This window comes from Ovis canadensis, chromosome X (genome assembly GCF_042477335.2).
Source record: "Ovis canadensis isolate MfBH-ARS-UI-01 breed Bighorn chromosome X, ARS-UI_OviCan_v2, whole genome shotgun sequence".
NCBI classification, from domain to species: domain Eukaryota; kingdom Metazoa; phylum Chordata; class Mammalia; order Artiodactyla; family Bovidae; genus Ovis; species Ovis canadensis.
Genome location: NC_091727.1, coordinates 58,648,357 through 58,670,073, shown reverse-complemented (window position 1 = coordinate 58,670,073; position 21,717 = coordinate 58,648,357). Strand labels below are relative to the sequence as shown.

Sequence of the window (21,717 nt, the reverse complement as noted above, 5' to 3'; positions counted from 1 at the left end):
TATCATCCAGCCATCTCATCCTCTGACACCCTCTTCTCCTGCCCTCAACCTTTCCCAGGATCTCCCTGAAAGATGGGCCTTGCAGTCCCTACCCAGAATCCTTCTGAAGTCTGTGCTAGCGTTAGAGGATGATTAATGAGTGCATTCACCCACTGGGTATTTTGGGGGTGTCAAAACACATGAAACTCTCATAACAATAACTTCCCATATGATGTTACAGTAATTTAAATTTCTAGACCGGTAGACTTCACTTTCGCCTTTCACTTTCTTGCATTGGAGAAGGAAATGGCAACCCACTCCAGTGTTCTTGCCTGGAGAATCCCAGAGACAGTGGGCCCCCGTCTATGGGGTTGCACAGAGTCGGACACGACTGAAGTGACCTAGCAGCAGCAGCAGCAGCAGTGTAGTGTAGTGATTAAGAACCTAAACACTCAAGCCAGGTCATTTGCATTCAAATCCTGCCCGTTACATGTACTAGCTCTGTGACCTTGGGGAAATTACATTACCTCTTTATAGCTCAGTTTCCACCTCTGTAAGATTGGTATAAAATGAATGCCTAACTCATAGGCATGTAACTTTATGTGTAAAGTGCCTGGAACAGTGCTAGGTACATAGCACTTGTAAGTATTAATTAGGAGTAGTATGATAAATGTAATTTACTGTTTAATAGTGATTATCTGTATCACTAATGATTATTTACAATATTGAAAATCATGTTTAATGTTGGGAATGATAATTTACAATATTAGAAATAATGTATATTATCAGTAGTAATAATTGAATGCACCCTGGAAACCTTAGTTTAACTCATCATCCTGATAATCTTCCCCAGAGATGTAACAAATATTTAATATGCTCATGTGTTACTTTTTCTTATTATATGAGACTTTTACACTGCTTCCCAGTGTCCAAATCACCCCACTTACAAATACTGACATTTTCAAAGACTTCTGGGGACAAGCCCTCCCCTCAGTGATAACGTTGCCCACTATGAAGTCCTCATTGTGGACAAATCATCACATTTATAAATCTCTATTGCTGCCAAAACTATAGGTGACAAGTCTCTAAGCCCTTGGCATATTTCTCCTTTGAAATGTCCCCTCTGTTCACTGCACAAATTCCCTTTTCCACAAATATCCCAGTAACAAATACCTCTGTTGAGCTACCTTCTTTATTCATAAACATCTGATTGATGTATCTCCATTGATGACCTCCAACTGACAAATCTCCCCATTCACAAATACCCAGGAGCAATCTATCATCCACTGATGGACTCTAGTGACAAATATCTCTCTTGATGATTACCCAATCCATTGGCATATCTCCTATGACCACTTAGTTGACAAATCTCTCTATTCATGAATACCTTTCTATGACATAATTCTCATTGACAACTTCTATCAACAAATCTTCCCAAGAATACATTCTACTGGCATATCTCCCCATTCAGGCATGCCTATCAAAATGCTCTCATTGTCAAATCTTACCATTCAGAACCATTCGGAAATACTCACCATTGATATCTACCTCATTGCTAAACTCACCTGAAAAGTCTTTCTATTCATAAAGCCTCATCCATCCATATAGCCCCTACTGAGTGACCACCCTTCCCCACTGACACATTTCCCCATCCTTAGATATCTCTAGTTGGAAAATCTCCTTGCTGGAACAACTCTCAATATATTACCCTATATGTTGAAACATCTCTCCATACTCCCAATGACAGATGAAGAGGTAGAACAATTCTTCCCTTTTCATCAATACTGACTGGCACTTAGGTCTCACTCTCCAGCCTGAGACACCTCCTAAGCCAGTAGTGATGAAATCTGAGGACCAACCCTAGTTATAACATAGAGCGCCCACCAAAGGAAATGATTAGGGTACACATACTCTCTGGATGTAGAGGTGAAGGTGGAGCTTGAAAAAAGAGATTAGTTGAAAGTCTGCATAGGAAGTTGTTAGAATCCCAGACACTCCCCAAATACCAGTCCCCACTGCAATAGAAGGCTGAAGATATGAGCGCTTTAAAAAGCAAAATAGAGAGTTCATGTGGGCAGGAACGCCCAGGCCACACCTCTTTGTTGTTAACTATTTATCCACCACTGAGCCTGGGCCTCCTGCTGAATCTTTGTGAAGAGTTACAGCTCTGATGGGTGGAGGTGGGGCCACTGGTACCAGAGGGCAAGTCTCAGTGTCCTTTCCCCCCATCACATCATGAGGGCCTCCTCTGACTCCAGGCCCCTGGAAAGCAGTAGTATTAATTAAATGTTCCTTGAATCCTCTCCTGATTGAGGGTGAGCTGGGCCAGGAAAAGCTCATGCTTCAACTCCACTCACCCTCACTGTGTCTCCAGGTCCCTGCCATGAGTCCCAACTTCCTGCTGGTCCCTGCTTTGTTCCTGGCTCTGTCCCTGACTCAGGCTGGCCCTCAGGTGCTACCAACCACACCCCCACACTATTTATTGTAACTCAGATGTGGGTAAGTCTGGGCAGACCTCAGGAAGGCCTCTAATGCAGGGACTCACAGTGAGGTTCCAGAAGAGTGGATAAAGCCCTGTGAGGTGGTTGAACCTAAACAACAGTTGTTCCGCAAACTTTTTTTTTCCCCAAGTCTTGGGACAGGGAAAATCTTGAATGTTTAAAACTCAAGGGATCCCCTGACACATTTCTCCCACCGTTTATCCCTGTGGCTTAATTCCTGGGTCTTCTTACTGAGAACATGAAGCATTATGAGTTCAAAACATCAAGGCACCCTGCTCACCTCTTTCCCCATATCCGTCTCCTCACCAAAATACAGGCCCCTGACCTTGTTCTGGCTGAGGGAATAGGGTGGGTCTTTGAGGCCCCAAAACTAGGGACGTGATACTAAGACCCAACCCCTCATCCATTAAGTATTCTTCAGTCCCAGGGTCCCTCTCCCTTTACCCCCCTCACAGACAATCAATGTTCTAAAAAACCCAGAATCAACGTTTCTGGGTCATGAAAGTACTCAAATATAAAGAGCAATATGGTTATATCTATCTATCTACACATCACAGCAGTGGTAACATCCCTGGGGAGAAGTTTTCTTCTAGGAATTCCTTATCTCAGGCCAGCCTGCATGTCCCTACCCTGCATGGATACCTCATCTTCAGGCCTCTCTCTGTCCCAGCCCTAGAACAAAGTGTCCCCTCCCTGGAGCATTTTCCACCAAGTACTCCTAATCCCAGCATGCTGTGCTCCTGATTTCGGCCATCCACAGAAAATTCTGTCCCCAACCCATGGTGCCCTGGATCTTTGGGACTGAGCACTTGGGGATCACAATCTGTCCCAGCCAAGGGACATCTGGTCACACTTTACTGACCATCAGGGAATGGCATTCACCCCATTTAGGCTCTCTGATGGATGAGAAAGTGCACTGAGTTGTGTAGTCTTGGAAGGGGCTCAGGGAGGAGTATATCAGGGAGGGGTCCTGATCATCTACAGATATGCCTACAGGAATTCCAGCAGAGCTATTTAAAATCCTAAAAGGTGATGCTATTAAAGTGCTGCACTCAATATGTCAGCAAATTTGGAAAACCCAGCAGTGGCCACAGGACTGGAAAATGTCAATACTCATCACAGTTCCCAAGAAGGCAGTACTAAAGAATGTTTAAAACACCAGACAACTGTACTCATCTCCCATGCTAGTAAGGTTATGCTCAAAATCCTTCAAGCTAGGCTTCAGCATTATATGAACTGAGAACTAACTTCCAGATGTTCAAGCTGCATTTAGGAAAGGCAGAGGAACCAGAGATCAAATTGCCAACATTTGGTGGAGCACAGAGAAAGCAAGGGGATTCCAGAAAAACATCTCCCTGTTTCATTGACTACACTAAAGCCTTTGGCTGTGTGGATCATAACAATCTGTGGAAAACTCTTTAAGAGATGAGAATACAGGACCATCTTACCTGTCTCCTGAGAAACCTGTATGCAGGTCAAGAAGCAACAGTTAGAACCTTGTATGGAATAACTGATTGGTTGTAGGATTGGGAAAGGAGTACAACAAGACTGCTTATTGTTGCCCTGTTTATTTAACTTATATGCAGAGTACCTCATGAGAAATGTTGGGCTGGATGAGTTACAAGCTGGAATCAACATTCTGGGACAAATACCAACAACCTCAGATATGCAGATGATACCACTCTAATGGCAGAAAGTGAAGAGGGACTAAAGAACCTCTTGACAAAGGTGAAGTAGGAGAGTGAAAAAGCCAGCTTAAAACTCAATATTAAAAAACTAAGATCATGACATTTGGTCCCATCACTTTATGGCAAATGGAAGGGGAAAAGGTGGAAGCAGTGACAGATTTCCTCTTCTTGGGCTCTAAAATCACTGTGGATGGTGACTGCAGTCACGAAATTAGAAGATTGCTTCTTGGCAGGAAAGTTATGACAAATTTAGACAATATGTTAAAAAGCAAAGACATTACTTTGCCGACAAAGGTCTGTATAGTCTAGGTTATGGTTTTTCCAGATGTGAGAGTACTGTACATAAAGAAGGCAGAGCACCAAAGAATTGATATTTTTGAACGGTAGTGCTGGAGAAGACTCTTGAGACTCCCTGGGACAACGAGGACATCAAACCAGTCAATCTTAAAGGAAATCAACCCTGAATATTCACTGGAAGGACTGATACTGAAGCTGAAGCTCCAATACTTTGGCCACCTGATGGGAAGAGCTGACTCATTGGAAAAGACTCTGATGCGGGGGAAGATTGAAGGCAGGAGAAGAGGGTGATAGAGGATGAGATGGTTGGATGGCATCACCAACTAAATGGACATGAACTTGGGCAAACTCTGGGAAATGGTGAGGGACAGGGAAGCCTGGTGTGCTGCAGTCCATGGGGTCATGAAGAGTCAGACACGACTTGGCGACTGAGCAACAAAATGCCTGCAGACACAGATCCAGCTCTTCCCTGTTCTTTCTGTTCCTTGCTCTTGTTTGCTGGTTCCTTCTTCCTCTCCTGGTCCCCTGCTCCTGCTCCTTCTCCACGTTCTATCCTTTTCTTCACTCCTGCACCTTCTCCTCACGCTCTTCCTTCTTTCCTGATTCACACTCTTCCTTGTTTCACTGCTGTTTGCTATTTCCTTTCACAGGTCCCTGGTGTCTGGGCCTATCCTTCATCCTTGTGGCCCTTCTCTTCCAAAAGCAGAAGCTATGTAGAGAAACACATGGAGCAGTGTTCTGCACAGTCACCCCCAGTTGCCTCCCTGCCACCCCTGCAAAGTCACATACCTGAGTATCAACTTTGCACAATCCCTGTGGAGGGACCCTGAGTGCAATGATATGAAGGCATAAACTTTGCTGTCTTCCTTGGTGACCTGATATCTGCTATTGAATCTTCATGTACAATAGCCTCTGGCCTTGGACCCAGACTTCTACTCAGCCACAGTGGGCTGGGGATGCTTCACCTTCTTCAACATCATAAACCAGTCTAAGCCCTTCAACCTCCAATCACCACCTCCTCAAGCCTCCGAAAGACTCCCAGCTCCTAACTGTGCTGGAGCTCTATCTGGTTCATGTTCTGTTTCTTGATCTGGATGCAGAAGAGAGGACTATGTTCACTGTGTGAAAATTCTGTGAGCTATATACTTATGATATGTTCCCTTTTCTGAACTTGTTACACTTCAGTGAAATTGGCGCCTCAAAAGAAAACCCTGAAAACTACAAAAATATACTGTGCAGCACAGAGAATATAGCCATATTTTATTATTACTATAAATGGAATATAACCAAGAAAAATTGTGAATCACTATGTTGTACACCTAAAACTAATATAATACTGTAAATAACTTATACTTCAATTAAAAAATAAGTTAAAAAAGAAAGGGAATAAATGAAGTCCCCCACCCTCTTAACATATTTCCCTTGCTTTTTCCTTCAATTGCTCCCTCACTCCTGCACTCTCTCTTTCACACAATCCCAAAGTCACTTACCCTGTTGATTCTGACCGTGAAGCACCCTCTCTTTCCTTATATCACAGGGACCATGAATCCTGGGCCCAGAGAAGGGACTGGATCCAGAGAGGCCTTGGGTTCAGACTCTGCCTGTCACATCATGAACCCTCTACAAACATTTGCTGAGCCATAAATCACCTGGAGTGCAGGTAGCAAGGAAAGAGAAGTCCCTATTCCCATAGCAACCCACCCTCTAGGTCTGCATAACCAAGCTGATGTAAGTAGATCACCAGGCTAGGGAAGTTTGGGTGAAGATAAGTCAAACTGTACCCCACACTTGACTGGTAAATATTTAGACACACTGAGCTGAGCATCCTAGAGGATTCCTGGTGGTCTGCAAACTGGATGGGAGTAGATAAGGTAGCGGGGCCAGAGTTCTGATGTGTCTGCCATCTCAGCTTCCAAGTGTGGGGTTGTGCAAGCCTGTTCCCACAAATCCAGGGCCACCTTTTACCCCTCCATGTTGTGCAGTGTTGTTGAGAAAAGAGGAAATAGGGGAGGCAAGCTGGCTGACAAAATGTCTAATGCTTCTGCCATCACCTGCCACCATTACCCACCATTAATTGTCTTCCTCTGAAGGCCCGTTCTTTCTGTCCCTGACAAAAATAGCCTTTGTATAGCTACAAAACAGCCAGGAGGTACTATCAGGAATTAATGAGAAAATACAGCTATTAAGATAGCACTGAATTGGAACAGGTATAAAGAAAGTGACCAGTGGACTAGAACAGACTCCTGAACTTGCCCACACATACATAGGCATTTAGGATATGATGGAGGTGGCATACCAGATCAGTGGGGGAAAAGGGTTATCTATAAAGGAAAAGATGAAACTGGATCCCTACCTATCTCATACTGTATACAAAAATCAATTTTAAAGAACATATGTAATAAAGATGTTTGGAAGACTGCTAGGATTGCTATATTGAGAACAGCATTATGTAAGTGAATATGCAACAGCCATTCCGTTATGCATGTAGAGAAGTGTTAAAGAAATGTAATAAAGATGTTTGTAAGAATGCTAAAAAGAGAAAGGAAACCAATTTCAGATGGATGAAGAATTTATTTATTTATTTTTGTTTATAGCAGCTTTATTCATAATTGCTAAAACTTGGAAGCAACCAAGGTGGCCTTCAAGATATGAATGGATATATTATGGTACATCCAGACAATGGAGTATGGATGAAGAATTTAAATGTCAAAAACAAAGCTTTCTCCTTGTATCATCTACTAAATTTCCATTGTACATAGATCTAAATCTGGACTTTGCATTTTTCTTCCTTTAGCCTGTTAGTTTGTCTATCCATGTGTGTCATATCGTTTGAATTAGAAAAGCTTCATAAAATGTTTGCTTGCAAAAGCATTAAACTCCTTGTAGACTGGAAAGGCTAGTCCCCCCTCAAAGCTCTTCTTTTTCAGGATTTTCCTGGCTATTCTTGCATGTTTGCTTTTTCATATGAACTTTACAATCAACTTATCCAGCTCCAGATAACAGCTTATTAGGTATATTTGGGGAGATCATATTACATTTATAATTTAAAAATAGAGACCTAAGAAGGGAAACTGATATCTTTATGATCTTAATTTATCCTATCCACAAATAAGGAATGCCTTCCCATTTGTGTAAATCTACCCTTGAGTCTTTCAGGAGTGTTTTAAATTTTTCTTCATAAAGTTTGCACATATCTGTTAAACTTATTCTGAAGCATTTTATCTTTTTTGTTGTTACCTTAAATGGGGTTTTTTCTTCTGTCTGGTTAGTTGTATATATGGAAACTACTGATTTCTGTATGTTGATTTTATATTCTGCTGTTACTATTATTGTTAGAATTTGTTATTGAATCTCCAGGGAATTTCTAGGTATACTATCATGTAATCTATAAATAGAGATATTTTTACATCTCCTTTACCCATTTTTACATCTATAATTGTTTTGCCTAGTCTAATTGCATTGGTCTAATACCTCTAAATGCAAAAAGGCAAAATGGTTGTCTGAGGAGGCCTTACAAAGAGCTGAGAAAAGAAGAGAAGCTAAAGGCAAAGGAGAAAAGGAAAGATATAAGCATCTGAATGTAGAGTTCCAAAGAACAGGAAGGAGAGATAAGAAAGCCTTCCTAAGTGATCAATGCAAAGAAATAGAGGAAAACAATAAAATGGGAAAGACAAGAGATCTTTTCAAGAAAATTAGAGATACCAAGAGAACATTTCCTGGCAAGATGGGTACAATAAAGGATAGAAATGGTATGGACTTAACTGAAGCAGAAGGTATTAAGAAGAGGCGACAAGAATACACAGAAAAACTGTACAAAAAAGATCTTCATAACCCAGATAACCATGATGGTGTGATCACTCACCTAGAGCCAGACATCCTGGAATGTGAAATCAAGTGGGCCGTAGAAAGCATTACTACAAACAAAGTGAGGGGAGGTGATGGGATTCCAGCTGAGCTATTTCAAATCCTTAAAGATGATGCTGTTAAAGTGCTGCACTCAATATGCCAGCAAATTTGGAAAACTCAGCAGTGGCCACAGGACTGGAAAAGGTCAGTTTTCATTCCAGTCCCAAAGAAAGGCAATGCCAAAGAATGTTCACACTACTGCACAATGGCTCATTTCACATGCTAGCAAAGTAATGCTCAAAATTCTCCAAGCTAGGCTTCAATAGTACGTAAGCCAAGAAATTCCAGATGTTCAAGCTGGATTTAGAAAAGGCAGAAGAACCAGAGATCAAATTGTCAACATCTGTTGGATCATAAAAAAAGCAGAAGAGTTCCAGAGAAACATCTACTTCTGCTTCATTGACTACACTAAGGCCTTTGACTGTGTGGATCACAACAAACTGTGGAAAATTCTGAAAGAGATGGGGATATCAGATCACCTTACCTGCCTCCTGAGAAACCTTTATGCAAGTCAAGAAGCAACAGTTAGAACCAGACATGGACCAATGGACTGGTTCCAAATTGGGAAAAGAGTACGTCAAGGCTGTATATTGTCACCCTGCTTATTTAACTTATATGCAGAGTACATCATGTGAAATGCCAGGCTGGATGGAGCACAAGCTGGAATCAAGATTGCCGGGGGAAATATCAATAATCTTAGATATGCAGATGACACCACCTTTATGTCAGAAAGTGAAGAGGAACTAAAGAGCTTCTTGATGAAGGTGAAAGAGGAGAGTGAAAAAGCTGGCTTAAAACTCAGTATTTAAAAAACAAAGATCATGGCATCTGGTCCCATCACTTCATGGCAAATAGATGGGGAAACAATGGAAATAGTGACAGACTTTATTTTCTTGGGGTCCCAAATCATTGCAGATGGTGACTGTAGCCATGAAATTAGAAGACGCTTGCTCCTTGGAAAAAAAGCTATGACCAACTTAGACAGCATATTAAGAAGCAGAGCCATTAGTTTACTGACAAAGGTCCATATAGTCAGAGCTATGGTTTTTTCAGTAGTCATGTATGGATGTGAGAGTTGGACCATAAAGAAGGCTGAGTGCCAAAGAACTGATGCTTTTGAACTGTGGTGTTGGAGAAGACTCTTAAGAGTCCCTTGGACTACAAAGAGAACAAACCAGTCAATTCTAAAGGAAATCAGTCCTGAATATTCATTGGAAGGACTGATGCTGAAACTGGAGCTCCAATACTTTGGCCACTTGATGCAAAGAGCCCACTCATTAGAAAAGACACTATGCTGGGAAAGACTGAAGGCAGGAGGAGATGGGGACGACAGAGGACAAGACAGTTGGATGGTATCACTGACTCAATAGATATGAGTTTCAGCAAGTTCCAGGAGATGGTGAAGGACAGGGAAGCCTGGCTTTCTGGAGTCCAGTCCATGAGGTCACAAAGAGTTGGAGAAGACTGAGCGACTGAACAACAACAACACCTCTAAACACAGTACTGAAAAGGAGTAGAAAGAGTGGGCACCTTGCTTTGCTCCTCACCTTAATGGAAACGCTTTCAATGTTGTCCAATTAAGTTGACAGTAACTTTTAGATTGAGGTATACAAATTTGATCATGTTAAGAAGGCATGAGTTGATTTCTATTTTTGAATGATTTTATTAGAATGGGTGCTAAACTCTGTTAAAGGCTTCAAAAATATCTATGGAAATGATCATATGACTTTCTCCTCAGATCAATTAATATGTTGCATTATATTGGGTTGGCCAAAAAGTTCATTCTGGGTTTTCCATAAGATGGTACAGAAAACCCAAATGATCATTTTGGCCAACCCAGTGTATTATCTATAACAAATCATTCTTGCATTCCAAGGGGGAAACTTACTACAGTTATATTATTTTCTTAATATAGTTTTGGATTTGTTTGCTAACATTTTCTTTAGGATTTTGCATTGATATTCATGACTGAAAATTGCCTATGATTTCTTTTTTCTGTTGTCAAAGTTATAACTGCTTTAGAAAAGTAATGTGGAAGTTTCTCTTCATTTTATGTTCTTTGGAATAATTTATGTGCCATTGGGATTAACTGATCTCTAACAGTTTGGTAGAATTCCCCTTTGAAATCATTTGGGCCTGATGCTTTTTTAAGGAGGTAGTTTCTTAATAACTTTCTTCATTCAGTTCAGTTCAGTTGCTCAGTTGTGTCCGACTCTTTGCAACCCCATGAACCGCAGCACGCCAGGCCTCCCTGTCCATCACCAACTCCCAGAGTCCACCTAAACCCATGTCCATCGAGTCGGTGATGCCATCCAACCATCTCATTCTCTGTTGTCCCGTTCTCCTCATGCCTTCAATCTTTCCCAGCATCAGGGTCTTATCCAGTGAGTCAGCTCTTAGCATCAGGTGGCCAAAAATTGGAGTTTCAGCTTCAATATGAGTCCTTCCAATGAACACCCAGGACTGATCTCCTTTAGGATGGACTGGTTGGATCTCCTTGCAGGCCAAGGGACTCTCAAGAGTCTTCTCCAACACCACAGTTCAAAAGCATCAATTCTTCGGCAGTCAGCTTTCTTCACAGTCCAACTCTCACATCCACACATGACCACTGGAAAAACCATAGCCTTGACTAGACGGACATTTGTTGGCAAAGTAACATCTCTGCTTTTTAATATGCTGTCTAGGTTGGTCATAACTTTCCCTCCAAGGAGTAAGCATCTTTTAATTTCATGGCTGCAGTCACCAGCTGCAGTGATTTTGGAGCCCCTCAAAAATAAAGTCTTACACTGTTTCCACTGTTTCCCCATCTATCTGCCATGAAGTGATAGGACCAGATGCCATGATCATCATTTTCTGAATGTTGAGCTTTAAGCCAAATTTTTCACTCTCCTCTTCTACTTTCATCAAGAGGCTCTTTAATTCTTCCTCACTTTCTGCCATAAGGGTGGTGTCATCTGCATATCTGAGGTTATTGACATTTCTCCCGGCAATCTTGATTCCAGCTTGTGCTTCCTCCAGCCCAGTGTTTCTCATGATGTACTCTGCATAGAAGTTAAATAAGCAGGGTGACAATATACAGCCTTGATGTACTCTTTTTCCTATTTGGAACCAGGCTGTTGTTCCATGTCCAGTTCTAACTGTTGCTTCCTGACCTGCATATAGGTTTCTATAAGAGGCAGGTTAGGTGGTCTGGTATTCCCATCTCTTTCAGAATTTTTCACAATTTATTGTGATCCACACAATCAAAGGCTTTGGCATAGTCAATAAAGCAGAAATAGATGTTTTTCTGGAACTCTCTTCCTTTTTCCATGATCCAGTGGATGTTGGCAATTTGATCTCTGGTTCCTCTGCCTTTTTTAAAACCAGCTTGAACATCTGGAAGTTCATGGTTCATGTATTGCTGAAGCCTGGCTTGGAGAATTTGGAGCATTAATTTGCTAGCCTATAGCATATTGAAAAGCAGAGACATTACTTTGCCAACAAAGGTCCCTCTAGTCAAGGCTATGGTCTTTCCAGTGGTCATGTATGGATGTGAGAGTTGGACTGTGAAGAAAGCGAGTGCCCAATAATTGATGCTTTCGAACGGTGGTGTTGGAGAAGACTCTTGAGAGTCCCTTGGACTGCAAGGAGATTCAACCGGTCCATTCTGAAGGAGATCAGTCCCAGGTGTTCTTTGGAAAGAATGATGCTAAAGCTGAAACTCCAGTACTTTGGCCACCTCATGCGAAGAGTTGACTCATTGGAAAAGACTCTGATGCTGGGAGGGATTGGGAGCAGGAGGAGAAGGGGACAACAGAGGATGAGATGGCTGGATGGCATCACTGACTTGATGGACGTGAGTCTGAGTGAACTCTGGGAGTTGGTGATGAACAGGGAGGCCTGGTGTGCTGCAATTCATGGGGTCGCAGAGTTGGACATGACTGAGTGACTGAACTGAACTGAACTGAACTGAGATGAGTGCAACTGTGCGGTAGTTTGAGCATTCTTTGGCATTGCCTTTCTTTGGGATTGGAATTAAAACTGACCTCTTCCATTCCTGTGGCCACTGCTGAATTTTCCATATTTGCTGGCATATCGAGTGCAGCACTTTCACAGCATTGTCTTTCAGGATTTGAAATAGCTCAACTGGAATTCCATCACCTCCACTAGTTTTGTTCATTGTGAAACTTCCTAAGGCCCACTTGACTTCACATTCCAGGATGTCTGGCTCTAGGTGAGTGATCACACCATCGTGATTATCTGGGTCATGAAGATCTTTTTTGTACAGTTCTTCTGTGTATTCTTGCCACCTCTTCTTAATATTTTCTGCTTCTGTTAGGTCTCTACCATTTCTGTCCTTTATCGAGCCCATCTTTGCATGAAATGTTCCCTTGGTATCTCTAATTTTCTTGAAGAGATCTCTAGTCTTTCCCATTCTGTTGTTTTCCTCTATTTCTTTGCATTGATTGCTGAGGAAGGCTTTCTTATCTCTCCTTGCTATTAATTCTATGGAAATTGTGGTAAGCTCAAATGGGGTAAATTTTGGTAAACTGTGTTCCCCTAGAAAATTATCCATTTCCTGTAGGCTTAAATTTTTATCTGGGCATGCCTTTTTAAACTTTGACTTTTGGAATCATGCTAACATATTACATTTAAATACATAAAATTAAGTCAGCATAGATAGTAAAAAACCTAAAATTTAATATAAAGGGAAACAAACTATATTTGAAATAAAATAAGTAACACAACTGTTTTGAATGACAAAATGAACTAAACCATGTAGCATTTGAATATAGTACTTTGTATATTCTCATCTAAAGATATAAAAAGGGCAAACAAATCTCAAGTTATACCTTACTGTGGTTGTTTTTTTACAGTGGTAAGGGTGTTGAAATTCTAAAAATATTTTTTGTGTATTGTAAGATTGAGCAAATGAGTAAATATGTTGATGATGTTGGAAGCTAGGGCTCTCAGTGTTAGAGAAGAGAAATATAAATATGGAATGGGGAAAGGCTAGAAGGAACCTTATATTGTGTTGGATTAGAATTGAAAGTATCCATGGAATTCCGTGGTGGTCCAGTGGTTAGGACTTGGCACTTTCACTGCTGGGGGTCTGTGTTCGATCCCTGGTTGGGGAACTAAGATCCCAGAAGCTGCGTGGCATGGCAGCAAATAAAAGTATCAGTATGAGCACACTGCATATAATTTCATATATGTGTATATATAAAATTTCATATGTATATATGTCATAAACCACTCCAATAATCTTGCCTGGAAAATCCCATGGACAGAGGAACCTGGTGGACCACGGGGTCACAAAGAGTCAGACATGATTGAGCAACTAAACAGCATCAAAAATATATTTCCTAGCTCGGCACAATGAGACAATTTAGAAGCAAGGGCGTTCCAGTAGCAATGATCTAGCTTAGCTCCCAAATCCTGACTTTGAAATACCATTATCCTAGGGCAGCAAAAGAACAAGATATACCTGGAGGAGAAGTCAGCAGAAATGCCAGAGTAAGTGCCTATAACAGTCCTCTCCTCTGTAAAAGCAATGAGAATACTGGCAAAAGTGGTCACAATGAACTTTGTCAGAACTCTGAAAATTGAGCATAGGTTTACAGTAATTCAAGAAGTATTTATTCAAGAAAAAGCCTGAATCTCACTAAGAACAGTTAAGTTTTGTGACATTTGAACTTTTTCTGTTCTTATTCTCTTCTTTCCACCTCCCGAACAGATTTGAAAATCAACAGTCTTGCAATGCTGAAGAAAACCGGCAGGCTATCAGCCAATGGAAGCAGAACAGGGTTGGAGTCCTCCAAAGCCCCATTCCCAAAGAACTATTTTGTTTGACCTGTCTTGGACTTCCCTAGAAAACTTCACACACAGGACTTGTCTATTTGACCTGACTCAGAGTTCACCTGATGTGAGGAGTTTTTTGTGGGGATGCTTTTCAAAAATAATCAGCAGCAATTATTTAACACAGCAGCTGCTTGAGGCAACAATTACAGTTAAGACAAACAACAAGGTGACCAAAAGACTTAACAGAAAAATTTGGGGACTAAGACATCCATAGGAGTCTTTGAAAAGTTCTGACATATTCCTAGGAATCTAAAAAAACATAAATATGCTTAAGGCTGTGTGCTTGAATAGGATCTCTGGCTGACCCCAAGGCTCTGCACAGGCAGGAAGTGAAGGCTAGGCAAGGTTGTAAAAACGTGAAGAAATGAGCACCTGTAATGGTATGAATGCATACCGTTATGGTTTTTTTTGTTGTTGTTTCTGACACTTTCCCCCACCTATCTGATTTAAAACACAACTGCATCAAGCAATAATTCATAAGTCTATATTCATGGGCATATGATGTGTAAAGATGTAATCTGTATGGCAACAATAGCACAAAGGCAGAGTGAGTGAATAAAGCTATAAAGAGGCAACTTTTTTTTTAATACTATTGAAATTAAACTGGCTTTAATTAAAATGAGAGTGGTATAAATTAAAATGTTAATTGTAATCCCCAGGGAAACTACAAAGAAAATATTTTTTTTTAAAATATGGAAAAGAAATATCAAGAGAATTATAATGGCACACTAGAAAATATCTATTTAACATGAAGGTATGCATTAACAGAGAAATACAGGAACAAAAAAAGGCACAAGAAATATAGAAAACAAATAGCAAAATTATAAATGTAAATTTTACCTTATCAGTAATTATATTAAATGTAAATTAATTAAACACTCCAATTAAAGGGCAGAGATAGGCAAAACAGATGAAAAACATGACCCAATATATGCTATCTGCAGGAGATACACTTTAGAAATAAGTTGAACTACACTTTCAAATAAGTTGAAAGTAAATGAATGGAAAAAGATTTACCAGGCAAACAGTAACCAAAAGAGGACTGGCATGGCTATACTAACATCAGATAAAATAGACTTTAAAACAAAGATTGTTACTAGAGATAAAAAGGACATTTTATTTTGATAAAGAGTCAATCTATCAAGAAGATTTAACAATTATAAACATAAATGCACCTAACAACAGAGTCATATTGAAACAAAAAAAAACAGGCATAACTGAAAGGGAGAAATGGACAATTCAGCAATAATTGCTGGAGATTTTAATACCTCACATTAAATAATGCATAAAACAACTGGACAGAGGATAAACAAGGAAAGAGAAGACCAGAACAGCACTATAAACCAATCAGACTTAACAGATGTCTATAGAACACTCCATCCTACAACAGCAGCATAAATATTCTTCTCAAGTATACATAGGACATTCTCTAGGACAAACTATATGTTAAGCCACAAAACAAATTTCAATAATGTAAAAGGACTGAACCATACAAAATATGTTCTCTGACTACAACTGAATGAAATTAGAAATAAATAACAGAAATAAATTTGGGAAATTCATAAATATGTGGAAAGTAAACAACATACTCTTAAATAAACAATGGGTCAAGGAAGAAGTCATCATGAAAGTTAGAAGATACTTTGAGACAAAAGAAAATGAAGACAACATACAAAAATTGCTTATAGGGAAATTCATAGTTGTAAACTTTTATTCTTAAAAAGAAGAAAAATATCAAATCAATAGCCAATAATCTTCTGAAGAAATTAGACAAAAAGCAAAAACAAAAACAAACACCAGAGCAAGCAGAAGAAAAGAAGAAATAAAGATTAGGGTGGAAATAAATGAAGTTGAAAATAGAAAAAAAAATAGAGAAAATTGGTAAAACCAAAATTGATTCTCTGAAAAGATCAACAAAATAGACAAACTTTTAGACTAAGATTTCAGAAAAGAGAAAACAAGCTACTAAAATTGGGAATGAAAGAGACATAATTACTAACCTTATGGAAATAAAAAGGATTATAAGAGAGTACTATGAACAATTCTATGCTAATAAACTAGAAAACCTAGCTGAAATAGACAAATTCCTAGAAAGACACAAACTTCCGATACTAACTCAAGAGGAAATGAAAAATCTGAATAGACCTACAATAAATGAAGAGATTGAATCAGTAAATAAAAAAAAACTTCTTCACTGGTAAAGTATACCAAAAATTTAGAATAAAATTAACACCAATCTTTCATTAACTCTTCCTAAAAATAGAAGATGAGGGAACACTGTCTATTTCATTGTATGAGGTTACTATTACCCCAATACCAAAACCAGACAAAGACATCATAAGAAAACTACAGATCAATGTCCCTTATGATTACTGACAGCATAATTTTCAACAAAATACTAACAAACTGAATCCCACAGCATATAAAAAGGATCAAGTGGGATCTGACCCAGGAATGCAAGTGTGGCTTAATTCAGATAAAAATCAATTAATGTAATACACTATATTCATAGAATAAAGACCAAGAGCCATATCATATTAATAAACACAGAAAAAAAATTTGACAGAGTCTGACATCCTTCCATGATAAAAACACTTCAAATTCAGAAGGGACAACAAACAAGTGTTCATCAACACTAGGTAGCAGTTAGTATATATGCCAGATGCACTGTTCTAACCACTTTATGTTTGTCAAATAATTTAATTCTCACATTAACTCTATGAGGCAGGAACTGTTATTACTCACATTTTACAGATGGGAAAACTGAGGCGCAGAGCATTTAACTAATGTTTCTTATGTTCAGAAGTTAGTAAGTTGTGGAGCTAGGATTACAACACAGAAATTCTGACTTCAGGGTCTGTGTTCTTAACCATAGTTTCTCAATGAATATAAGATAATAATAATGATGAACAAATTTGGTTTCAAAGTAATGATTTGATTTTCATCTATAAGTAAGCTTAATTCATGACACTGCTGATTTGTATCAGTGACCATAATTTGTAATACTTGTAAGAATTTTTACTACTTTAATCGTTTATTCAAGTTGATAAAGCTGGGTCAATATTGATATTTAATTGTAATTTAATTCATAAAACTGGTGATGATAACTTATATAAGTAAACATAACTTGTAAAATCATAAAAAATTTGTAAAATTAGTTATAAAATTTGATGGCACTAGGCAGTGACTCAATTTCTATTTGGAACTAAAATTTGATTAATAACTGCTGTACTCATAACATATTAGTAATCATAACTTTAATATTAGTAACTATTTATGATATCAATAGGATTATTAACCACATTAATAGTGATATTCATAATTTATATTAGTATATTAATTTATAACATTGGCAATAATTTATAACAGTATGTTACAATGTTTGTACTAATAGGTTAATTTCTTTTAGTAATTATACCTTAATTCACAAAATAGGTTCTAATCACATATTGATAACCTTAGTTTATAATACTGGTAATAAATTGTAATCTTAGTTATAATATTTGATGATATTAGTAATGATAATTTAATTTTTATTATTAAGTATGATATAATTCAAAACAGGGACTTATAATTTGTATTAGAGCATAATTTATATATTGATAATAATTTAAATAATAGTTATAATCTTCAGTGATACTAGAAACGATTACTTACTTCTATTTGGAACTATAATTTATAACACTGGCACTCATAATTTACATCAGTAAGAACAGTTTGAAATAATGAGTATAATTTATGATGTTAGTGATTATATTTGTGATAATAGTAGGCAACAGCCAAATTTGCTATTTGAATACAATTTAATTTATAACATTGCTACTGATACTCTTTATTGGCAACCCTAATTTGAAACACTGTTAACATTTCTATCAGGAGGAATATTTGATAATGTTAGTAACAATGCCTTGATTTGTATATGTAACATAATCTGAATCATTACATTAATTCTGTTTACATTGGAAATCAGTTTCTTAATACTGGTGAGAATAGACACTATAGCAGGATCAATGATTTAAATCATACTTGTAACTACATACATAAGTGCATGGTATTAACAAGCCCTATCACAAAGCAACATCGCCCTCCATGTGCATGTGTCAGCTGTACTCTCCGATGGCATTCCACCAGCAACACATCCATTGGCAATATTATTGCAATAGGCATGATGCTTTTCCCTCCTGCCCACTCCCTTCCCCTAGACTCACCATCTCTTTGTGATTGGGGTAGAAGGTCTGATCGATTAGAGGGAATTCCTCTGTTCCCAGTTTCTTGTGCAGTCGAACCATCTGGGCAAACTATGAGAGCCAGGAGAGATGAGTCAGCAAGTCCCTTCACCTGGAGGGAGTCTGTAAGCTGGGACTTCAAGGCTCCAAGCTTCCTCCGATCCCCCAAATCACAGTGGGTTCAAGCTCCCACGTGCATGTATGAGCTATTCCCTCTGCCAGTAGCACCCTTCCTGTCACTTACCACCCAGGGTTTGTCACAGAAGTTGTAGACAGAATGCAAAGAGTTAATGCTGGGGATCCCAGCATACTGCAGCCCAATAACCAAACTGCGGTAGTCTCCATTCCGTGCCATGCTGAAGGCATGCTGGCGGATCAGCACGAAGTCTGGCTTCAGAGACCTGGGGTGGCAAGGGTAAGAGTGTTGAGGGTCCCCCCAGAAGCTCCCCACCACCTTTAGAATAAAGGTCAAGTTTTGAAATCTCCACGGCTCCTAGAAATGGCATAGTTTCTTACCTCAGCCATATACACAAGCTATTCCCTCCACCACATGCACCCTTCCTAACCTCTCCTCATCTGGTGACCCCCTTTTAAGCCTTTCCTGTCTGCTCTTTTACCTCACCAAGATAAGCTTGCAGCTTGCCTATTCAGCTCTCACACTTTCCCTATCACAATATCTCAGACTACCACTGTACACAAAGGATGCTGCCCAGAATAAATTGCAGCCTTAGGGCTCTACATGGGCTATTCCCTCAGCCTGAAATGTAGCCTCCCTAGATTTCTGCATCCACCACTCTTCTACCTCCTTCAGGTCTTTCCTCAAATCTCTCTCACTCTTTTGGTCTACACCAACCAAACTGCAGACTCTTCACCATCCAACAATCACTACAGCCCTTTGCTGACATACATATATATATATATATATATATTTTAGCACTTTGACATTTTCTTCTTTGTTTATTATGTGTATCCCACAGTAGAATGTAAGCTTCATGAGAGCAGAGGATTTTTTTTGGTCTTTTTGGGGTCTGTTTTGTTCACTTCCAGGACCTCAGCATGAAGAATAGCTCCTGGCACACAACAGATACTCAGTAAATATTTGTTGAATGTGAAATCCTGAGAGTAGCACCCAGTATGCAGTAGATGCTCAAGAAATGCTTGTTGAATTAGTTGCTGAAAAATTTGGCTTGTTGTCTTCTGAGATCCTTGGCTCTTCTTCAGAAGAGAGGCTATCTCCTTTCTTCAGAAGAGAAGCTATCTCCTTTCATTCTGTTCCTAAGTTCTTAAAAAAATTGGAATATAATTGACATGTTATATGTCAATCATAATATAAGTATAAGATGTATTATTTAGTTGCTAGGTTGTGTCCAGCTGTTTTGCATCCCCATGGACCGTAGCCGGCCAGGCTCCTCTGTCCATGGGATTTCCCAGGCAAGAATACTGGAGTGGGTAGAAAATCCCTTCTCCAGAGATCTTCTCGACCTAGAGATGGAACTTGGTCTCCTGCATTGCAGGCAGGTTCTTTACCACTGAGCCACCAGGGAAGGTGTATAACATATTATTTGATACATTTATATTAATATATTATAACATGATTGCCATTCTACCATTAGTTAGTAACCTTACCATTTCTTTTTTTCATGGTAGGAATAATTAAGATCTAGTCTTTTATAATAGGAGATTTGCTGATTATGACACAGTATTATTGTCTTTATCATGCATACTGTGAATTAGATCTCTAGGACTTATTTATCTACCAGTTGCAAACTTGGACTCTTAAACATCTCTCCTATTCTTACACACCCTCCCCCAGCCTCTAGCAATCACCTTTCTAGAAAGGTGATTTCTATTAGTTTGGGTCTTTTAGACTCTACATATAAGTGATATCATACAGTATTTCTCTTTCTCTGTCTGATTTATCTCACTTAGCATAATGGCCTCAAGATCCATCCATGTTGTCATAAATGGCAGGATTTCCTTCTTTCTCATGGCTGAATAATATCCCTTTGTGTGTGTGTGTGTGTGTGTGTGTGTACCACTTCTTTATCCATTCATCCATTGATGGATACTTAGGTTGTCTCCATTATCTTGGCTACTGTAATGTGCCTAAGTCTTGTTCACAGAAAGATAGGAGAGGAGGTGGGGAATCTCCCTCAGCTCTAAGGGAGCCCTTATGTCTCTCCGATAATACCAAGGTAACCTTTTTACACTCACCGCACAACTTTTACCCCATTCCGAAGAACTTCCATGTCCACAGAGAATCCACCATTGGCATGAGCCACAAGGTTGAGATCAGAGAATTCAGCCTAGGAAGGAAAAAAATCAGGGATTCACTCACAGTACACACAAAAGACCACTCAGTTTACAGTATGGACAGTTGACCCCCCAGGTCCACCTGCCCCAACTAACCTGTTCTACTTTAATGTCAATTTCTCCATGGATCTTTTTCCCTTTGAAGTATTTCGCCCTGGAGAGGAAAAGCAGAGCACATCTGTCAATGCTCAAATCTCAGAAAGACAAAACCCAGACTGGTCCTTTGACCCCTTTGCTCCTTCAGTGCCATTAAAGAAACTATAAAGTGATTTATGATGGTTGAAATATTTTGAAAAAACCTAACAGTTGTTTGTGAACAATGAAGTCTGTTATAATCCTTGTGGAGGTATGTAAATATCAAGGTACTAAATTGCTCAGTCGTGTCTGACTCTTTGAGACTCCATGGACTATATAGTCCATGGAATACTGGAATCGGTAGCCTTTTCCTTCTCCAGATCTTCCCAACCCAGGGATCAAATCCAGGTCTCCCACATTGCAGGCGAATTCTTTACCAGCTAAGCCACAAGGGAAGCCCTGTAAATGTCAAAGTGAAAGTGAAGTTGCTCAGTCGTGTCCAACTCTTTGCGACCCCATGGACTGTAGCCTACCAGGCTCCTCCATCCATGGGATTTTCCAGGCAAGAGTACTGGAGTGGGTTACCATTGCCTTCTCCAGAGGATCTTACCGACCCAGGGACTGAACCCGGGTCCCTGCATTGTAGGCAGACGCTTTACCGTCTGAGCCATGAGGGTGACTTAAATGTCAAAGGACACTGCAAATTATAAGTTCTTAAAACAGAGTGCAGGCATTTGCCAAAGTATGGTTTGCTTGTCACAGTGCTATTTGAAAAACTTCTCAAAACAAGGAGTCCTTTGTACATTGTAACATACTTTGAAATAGCATGGAGGTTTGTAAAATGGCATAGATTCTTAGAGGACATATCTATATCTGTGTGTGTGTGTGTGT

General features: G+C 39.4%; 1 protein-coding gene across 2 annotated transcripts in view; it reads right to left on the bottom strand.

The window, feature by feature from the left end:
- SYN1 (synapsin I) overlaps positions 1–21,717 on the bottom strand; it is a 53,716-nt gene that overhangs the window by 16,717 nt on the left and 15,282 nt on the right. For both annotated transcript variants that reach the window (XM_070291708.1, XM_070291707.1), the window contains exons 2-5: positions 20,848–20,905; positions 20,653–20,744; positions 18,683–18,839; positions 18,421–18,510 (exon numbers count right to left, since the gene is read on the bottom strand). In XM_070291708.1, the coding sequence (XP_070147809.1) occupies positions 18,421–18,510; positions 18,683–18,839; positions 20,653–20,744; positions 20,848–20,905 (397 nt within the window). The remainder of the gene's footprint in view (positions 1–18,420; positions 18,511–18,682; positions 18,840–20,652; positions 20,745–20,847; positions 20,906–21,717) is intronic.